The 8,770-nt window shown below is 38.8% G+C and overlaps 1 protein-coding gene across 1 annotated transcript in view; it reads left to right on the forward strand.

Annotated features, from left to right (window-relative positions):
- The window catches only part of pbx3b (pre-B-cell leukemia homeobox 3b), a 60,268-nt gene extending 52,005 nt beyond the window's left edge, over positions 1-8,263 (forward strand). Inside the window, 5 exon segments of the mRNA XM_028456990.1 lie at positions 2,371-2,536; positions 3,101-3,178; positions 3,601-3,713; positions 4,926-5,015; positions 6,607-8,263. Coding sequence (XP_028312791.1) covers positions 2,371-2,536; positions 3,101-3,178; positions 3,601-3,713; positions 4,926-5,015; positions 6,607-6,699 — 540 coding nt within the window. The 3' untranslated portion in view covers positions 6,700-8,263.
- The last annotated feature ends 507 nt before the right edge of the window (positions 8,264-8,770 follow it).

The raw sequence follows: 8,770 nt of genomic DNA on the forward strand, positions 1-8,770 counted from the left end.
AAGATATATCTCTGTGTGCAAATAGCACGACTCGACACAACTGACATTTTGTAGATCTGTTTTTTCAATGATACATTTGTTTAATTATATAAACTGGTGAGCTTTAAAAAGCATTTCCCCTCATTTTCAGCAGTTTGTGGCCACGCTGTCTAAAAGATTGAGAATCTTGCATTGTCTTTGGCTCTCCAATCCAAAATAAGCAGGTTAAGTAAAAAGGATGATGGCCAGGGCTTTCATTGCTTCCAATTAAACCTTGCTTGTTAGTTTAACCTCTAGGTAAACCCATCAAACAATTGATGTCAAGGAAACCCTGCCAACAGTGGGCCTCGCCTGAATGGTCATTAATTTTAATTGCCTAGATATTAAAGATTTAGAGCACAGAGACGTACGGGATAGCAATGATCTGATGTCCTGCACATCCAGTCAGTTTTTTACGCAACAGCATCGCCGAGCTGCATGCTGGGGATATTAAAATTTAAGCACATGGGTGGAAATTAAATAAAGCGTCATTAGGGGCAGCTGCTCTTTGGCTGGTCCAACTGTGGGCTGCAGGGCCTGAGAGGGGGCGGCAGCACCGCGACAAGACACTCTAATTTATAGGACCATTAAAAACAAGCATCATCTCATTACTATTCCACTGTTATTGCAGCGCCAGCATTCCCACATAAGGTTCACAGGATTTTCCAACCCTTAATGTTGGATTTCATCATTTTGAATTAAAATCCACCAAATTTCCAGCATCGCTTTGCGTATGGGTATCACTTAACATTTGTCAAATATTTTACACAACAGTGAACACTAACCATTACAATCTGTTTACTGTGGAATGTTTTGGCAGGGCATTGTTTGTCTCATGTACTGGGGAAGTATAGAAAACAGTTGCATGCACACACGAATGTCAAAAAGGAAGCAACAGTGATTAAGTGCTGATGCTGTTGTTTGTTTAGTTTTTTTGAGAATGTGATAACAAAATTTCAATGCTAGGTTTGTTTTCCATCTGTTTCTGCAGGAATTATAAATAGTTCGGAAGAGCTAGCAGTTAGCGAGTGGCTAATAAAACTGAAAGCTTGTTCTAATTATAATTATTAAGTGATTTGAATTGAATATAAGCTATAAATGTACATAAGAGTTATTTGTTGATTGCAATTTTGGTGCCTATGATGAGGCTCTTATTGTGAAGGCCTAGAAGCAGGCGTAGAGCTGCTTCCGCCAGGGTTGGTGTCAATTATAATTGTAATTGCGTAATAGATAATTCATTAAAATTACTTTGTAATTATAGTTGGCATGGGAATTCTATAAATACTACAATTTAATTAACAAAGCAAAACTGGGGAACCATGCTGGAGTTCTATGGCTTACACATATGTAGTTAACAATCATTCAAATATGTTTCATATCAAGATATCCCGCTACATTTCAGTTCTCTTGAGTTTAGTATCAATTCATCTTTAAAAAAAAAAAATAATAATTGAGCTTAACAAGGAAACCAACAAAAGAAAAACCAATTGGATGAAAGATAATATTTATTTTTTTTAGTGTATTTAAATTGATTGAAGACATGGGTCAAACTGACCCATTATCATAAGAGATGCTAACAGAAAGCTAATATAAGAGGAAGGCTACATTTTATGGAATTCTTTTTTTCAGGCTCAGTAATTGTGATTAATTGAATTTGAACTTTAGTAATTGAGAATGTACTTGTAAATGACTTTCAATGGAAAAATAATTATTTTAGTTGTAACTGGAAAAAATGCACGCCACCATAATCATAATTGGTTTGTAATTGAACACGGATTATTGAAGACATAATTGTTATTGAAAAATGTAATTGACCCCAATCCTGGCTTCCACTCATTCTTTATCTGTATTTATGTAGTTTTCCATGTATTTATCTATCAGGAATCACAAAGTCCTGCTCACAATAAGTGTGTTTTTAGCTTTAATATCACAATCGTTCATTAAAATAAAACATGTCCGCCTTCAGCATCTGAGTGATACTGACTCAGTGGACATTTCGTGAAGAGGAAAAACATCCATAATTTTTCCTTATAGATGCGTAGCGCTAATAAGACCAAAATGTATAATGAATTGACTTCCGTGTGCGTAAGATAGGAGCCCCTTGTGTGTTAGTTTTGTCAGGAGACAGATCTGAGAGCATGACATGCTCCCATCCATGAGAAGACACAAGTGGCTCCTGATTACGGCTTAATTAGCTTGTGTACCCGACGGACATTACTGCAGGGATTGGGAATTGGGTACTTGATGGACCCAAAAGTGACATCTTGAAACAATCACACTGCTCAGTGCACGGTGCTGTGGCTGCTTGACGTCTGACTCCTCTGCTCCTCCTCCTTATGCTCTTTCACGCAGGTATCCAACTGGTTTGGCAACAAAAGGATCCGATACAAGAAAAATATTGGCAAGTTTCAGGAAGAAGCCAACCTGTATGCCGCCAAGACTGCTGTAAACGCGGCACATGCTGTAGCCGCTGCAGTGCAGAACAGCCAAGCCAACTCCCCCACAACACCTAACTCCGGTAGGCACTTCTGCACCAAGAATAAATAAATAAAGACAATTTGCCCTCTACCTCAGCCCTTAACCTGCTGCCTGCCTGCCTCACTCTCTCATGCACCATTCACACAGGCAAGAGTGACAGGCTCTGCTCCCAGCTTGGGGATCACAGTGTCTCCTGTCTGTAAGACAGTTGATGCCAGGAAAACTCATGCATAAAAAGAGCGTTCCTGACTTGTGAACCGAGAACAAATGTATTTTTGGCAAAATAGAAAATGAAAAAAAAAAAAAAAAGCATATTCACAATGATGCCATGGGATTTGTTTTCCCCTGACTTTCTGACAACTTCTTGTCATTTGTAATGTAATGGTATGTAGACTTGCTGAATGTTTGCGCAAAAATAATTTGAAACGTTCTTGCTGGGAGCGTCTAACCTGAACCGATAGCATTGTGTCAAAAATGCATTCTTGTAGTTAGTAGTAAATATTAGACAGTGATGGAGTTGAATGAGTAATGTACTGGGTGGATTGGGTTGACCTGCGTCAGGATGTGGAGAGCTTATGAAGTGGTCCCTTTTTCTTGCACCTAGGATTCCAGATGAAAGATGAAGAGTTTCAGCTGGATTCTGCAGAGAGCAAAAACACTCTTTTAAGCAACATGTTTACTGGTACTGGTCTTTTCATAAGCTTCTTCTTGTCCTTGTCATGTACCATGTGATGCCTCCCTACCAACTTTAGATTGGAAATAGGTGATGTGGAACAATTGGGAGCTTAAGCATTCATCCACATTTAGAGATACGATCTCCCTTGTGCCATTTCATTCCATTTGTGGTCATTCGTGATAAGGTCCTCGTTCCCGCTGCATAGTGCCCTTTTATGTTTGATTCCTTGTTTTCCCTTCTTCACCCTCATAGTTGCTTGCTTTATGGGAGTCTTTCTGCCTGACTGGGGTCTGTTCATGCAGACTCGTGTGCGGGCTGTGCGTCACCGTCATTTATGTGTGTGTGTGTGTGTGTGTGTGTGCGTGTGTTTGTGGTTTCCCCTCTATAGCCCTCTCACGTATTCAGCTACTTACATCTTCCCTCTCCAGGTTCTTCAGGTTCTTTTAACCTCCCAAACTCTGGGGACATGTTCTTGAGCATGCAGAGTCTGAATGGGGATTCTTACCAAGGGGCACAAGTCGGAGCCAATGTACAGTCACAGGTAGGATCAACAATCAGGGACAGTTCCTGACCACCAGTGCAGAGAGCTGTCCTTGTCTTGCCTGTGAACTGAGCCATCCACAGTGCAGTCCAAAGCACATCAAACCAAACATTTGAAAATCAGACCAACACATTGGCCGTGCAGGAGCAGCTCTAAATACAGAGTGAATTCCCATTGTCTTAAGTGTTTAGTGACTCTTTGCTTTGGATGGAATATTTTGCCAGCCAAAATATAATCCCACCCTACTGCTATCATGCCACAAATCAAAACTCTGAGCTACTATGGCGAACATGTTGTGAATGCATTTGGCTTTGACTTGAGCTCTTGGGTTTGTATTGGGTTTTTGGGAGTGTTTTTTTTTCTCCGTTGTTCTGTACTCTCTGTCTTCCTGTCTCATCTTCTTATTGTTTGTTGTTGATGTCTTTCATTTTGTAAATTCAATCCAGTGATGTAACAGACACACTATCCATCATTCACAAATAAAAATGTAATCAGTAGTTTTTTGACTTAAAGCTGCTCAACACGATATATATTATTTTTATTAGATAAAATCATAGTGTATGCCTCATAGATCAATGAATCGTCCATCATTCACTCTGAAAAGAAAGGGGAAAAAGGTGGAATTTGTGGCAAGAAAGTTTGTTTTCATCTCCAAAGTAAATAATCTGTTGCATTGTGGGATGTGGAGTCCTGTAAAGTGATACATAGAAGTTATTTCCGACTAGGATGACATCATTTTTGTTCTACATTGTTCCCAGTATTACCCGAATATCATAATGAAGTAAAAACACTTCTGTGTACCTGTCCACATCCCACAATGCAATGCGCGAAAATGTCAACAAACTGAAGGTTTACGGAGGAGTGACAAATGATCTATGATTCATTGATCAATGAGGCCTACACTATGGATTTATCTAATAATAACATATTGTGGATAGCAGCTTTGATAAAACAAGGATTTTCTGAAATGTCTTAGTTTTCTTCTTTTTTTTTTATCCTAAGGCTATATTTAAATTATATTCCCGGCCTCCTTTTATAATAAGCATGCTCATGCTTTTTTTTTATTTGAATAATTCAGCTGGTCCTTATCTGTTCTGTCTCTGGAGTCCCTTTGTTTGATTTCATGCTACTTAGCTAGTTACAGCATGACCATTGGAAAAGGGTTGTAGATTCCAAGCTTACCATGACTGTCAACCTTGTTTGTCACATCAGGTGGATACCCTGCGCCATGTTATCAGTCAGACGGCAGGATACAATGATGCTCTGGGAGATAACCTGATGTACAGTTCACATGGCCTAAACGTAAGTACACACAGGCTGGATTTTTACTCTACAAACATAATGCACAGACGTGGACTTCAAATTAATGGTAATATTTGACACAAACATATATTTTTTTAATGGAGATTTATATTGCTGTTAACTTCCTACCTATATAGAGATTACTTCTAATTGGCTCATTTAATATATTGTTCCACCCAATCCCACTAAATGCCCCAAACATAAATTTAGCCACAAATTATAGTCTAAACCCACATTTTAATACATATAGAAATATAAAAGACTTGAGCAATGCTGAATTGTAGCTGTTGAAATGTTTCACTGAATGTTCAGAAGCCTTATCGTTCTGATAAAATCCAAACACGCGATCGCCTGCAGCCTCTCGCAGACGTAAACTCCGTCTTTCCTGATGAGGGTTGATATGGCGCCTTTTTGGAAAGCTGAGCGTAATCTGAAGCTATCTGAGTAAAGATTAATTTAGTTGATGAGAGAAGATGATGTGTGTGTGCGTGTGTGTGTGTGCGTGTGCGTGTGCGTGTGCGTGCGCGTGCGCGTGCGTGTGCGTGTGCGAGAGAGAGAGAGAAATACAATCAGACTGCTCTCTTCACTGTAGACATTTTGGTTCTTTTTGTGTCGCTATATGTGTTGGGTGAAAACATACTGTCTCGTGTTATTTAAAGCCTCATCATCAACATTTTGGAGATGACTAAAAAATAGGCTTCCTTTTAGTAAACTAATGGCACTGGCTGTTTAAAGCGTTCAATGCTGCCTGTGTCACTTTAGCTTTGCTGGAGCTTTTTACGCTATAAGCTCTTTAGACACGTCAGCTCCACGCAGGATCAAGTGTTTTTCACTTTCTCACAAGCTTTCTCACTTCCACGTGCAGTGCAGACCTGTGCCTGCTCACTCACTCACTCACTCACTATGATCCCCAGGAAAATAATAACTGACAGCCCTGGAAAATCTATGAACACACACGAAAAGAGAGACTTGGAACAACAGAGTAATAGGGATGTGTAATGTGCTGAAAATGGACTGTGTTGAAGCTTTTTAAAATCTTTATTTATTTTATTTTTTTTTGTTGCAACCCAGAATTTTGCCTTATAGATGTATTTGCAGAGACTAACCTTTAGCTTTGTTGGTGGTGACGTAGATGGATAGAGTAAAGGCTAGGTCACGCCTGGAGCAAAGCAAAGCCTGGCTGGCTAAGAGTGGCTCTCTTGGAGAAGCCCTGCCTTGTCACTTTCACTCATTTCTCTCCACCTCACGCCACCCGAGCCCTCCCTCCTCTTGACTGACAGGAGAATATGTAGCGACAAGCTGTCGGTCATCGCTGAAATCTGCTTAGACACTGATTTCACGAATGGCTCCTATTGGTTGGGACATGAGACAAATTTGTTTTTGAGAGTCTCTTTGCTGATGCCACTGTATTGCTGAGACTGGAGTAATCAAAGAACATCACTGTATCTGCAACATATTAATAGCAGCTGACACGTTAGTGCAACCATAAGCTATTCTCCCTTTGCTTTCCATTTTTGGAGCATCCACAGTGAATCAGGCTCATGTTGCAGCGTATGTGATTGTAATCTCCCCTTTCTCGTCTCTGTTCCAGGCTAATGGGGGGTGGCAAGATGCAACGACTCCGTCTTCTGCAATATCTCCAACAGAAGGACCTGGAAGTGTGCACTCTGATACCTCGAATTGATCCGCTGTAAATGCATCTTCGCCTTAAGCTGGGCATTGACTTTTTAACTGGCTGACCGACCACAGAGGATATTGAAAAAAAAAAAGGACTTTTTATACCAGATTGGTTACAATTTTCCTTGACCATGCCACACACGTGCAAGCTACATCCTCCATTATGAACACCAAGTGTTTCCTGATCGCTGTGTGTTTACTTTCTGTCCTCATAAATCAACTGTAATCACTATGCTTTTATATTGTTTGCTTGGGGTAAACACGTATTTACAAATAAAATTAACCCTCGGATGTTGTTAACAAAACTTTCTGAGTAATTATAGACTTTGAACTCAAAACACAAAATGACAAACGTGCATTCTTTAGTGACATTTTAAACAGCCATTTGTCGGATTCTTGGTTTAATTACTACTTCCCATTTTGATAATTAGCTTCTCCTTCAGCTCTGACAATACATAGAATAAAGCAGCTGTTTCTTTGACTGTAATGTGCTCCCAGTCTTGTCCGGCCACTCCACAATGCTGCTGCTGACAGCTCAATGGCAGCTTTGTAGTTACTTTTAAGATTTATTCTTGCCTTACAGCTGTGTACATTAGTCCAAGGAAATGCTTATTCAAACTCGGAAACGTAAAGACGTATAATTGATTGCTTGACTATAACATGACACCACTCCATATTTCATAATTCGATGTTTGCGGTGTACATATGTATGCATTATTTTTTTTTTTTGTACTGCTTATGGAAATCAACAGATCCCCTACAATATCATCTTGTCTTCATACCATCAAGCAGGGCCCATTACATAAGAAATGTTGTACATAATATAGCAGAGGAGTAATTATACATCCCAACCATCAAACATCAGCTTTATTACCTCATCCATGCAAAACAATTTCCCAAATTTCTGTAGCTTAGAGTGTTCACATTCTACCTCTAAACAGCATCACAGTTTATTTGGCCCAGCATTTGATTATTTCCAGGTTGTATTTTGATTACAACTTGTAACACTGTAAACTCTCCATTCTTTATGTAATCTAATGTATATTTTAATCTTTTAATAAAATAATGTTGTTGTACAGCAACGAAAAATGACAAAAAAGGAGAAAACAAAGGCGATATTAATACAGTGGAAGATAGATGGGAACGAAGAATGAGGATGACACTTTTGTGATGGGGTGTGAGGAGCATTGTTGATATATTAACAACAAACAGTAAAACTGTTGTAAATACTTAAAGAAAAAAAAAACATTTTGAATGTTGCTCATCTTGTTTCTTAATCATGCAAAAAGTGGGGAAAAAAAGACTATAAAAACTGTAATGCATAGAGGTTTCAGTATTCAGAACTGTACATTTCCAGCTCTGTTCAACAGGGTTCAAGACTTGTTTTCTCTTTTTTCTATTGTATGTGATTCTGAAACTGAAAAGTCATGACAAATGATTTGTGGCAGTGATTCTGATGTAATAAAAATGTTTAGTGTTACTTTCTAACCAGACTACACCCTAGACTGAAAAGTCTTCCTTGTGGTAGTTGTGTAATTTCAAACATGAATAAACCTTTTGCTTTCATGACAGCAAAGAGTGCTTGGTGCTTTTTTTTATATGAATACAGATGAGACTTCTAACATTTTTTAGCATCATGGAAATAATATAGAAAATGTGTGATGCTTTTTCTTTTTTTTCATGAGACCCAGGTCCCTTTACTAAAACCATTAATAATTCATCTTTATTGTCTTTTCATGCAGTAAAATTCAAAACAGTGTTTTTTACAAAGTTTGATGCTGGTAAAATTAAGTATACAAATAATAAAATAAAGATAATTCAAAACTAGATAAGTATACATGCTGTTGCTGGTTGTGGAAGGACCAATGAGGAACCACCATTAAAGGGAGCCCCCAGTAGCCTGTCTTATTGCACCTGCCTACATTTTGACCCACAAACGAAGAAAACAGTCACCGTTGGAAGGGAGAGAGAGTTTTTACCGCTTTCAATGTGGCTGCTCCCATCAGTGGGGCCAGTTATTCTGGTGTAAGGTACTGTATATATGCAGTATGTAGCTAGCGTTAATTTTGTCAGCAAAT

Source organism: Gouania willdenowi, chromosome 9 (genome assembly GCF_900634775.1).
Source record: "Gouania willdenowi chromosome 9, fGouWil2.1, whole genome shotgun sequence".
Taxonomy (NCBI): Eukaryota; Metazoa; Chordata; class Actinopteri; order Blenniiformes; family Gobiesocidae; genus Gouania; species Gouania willdenowi.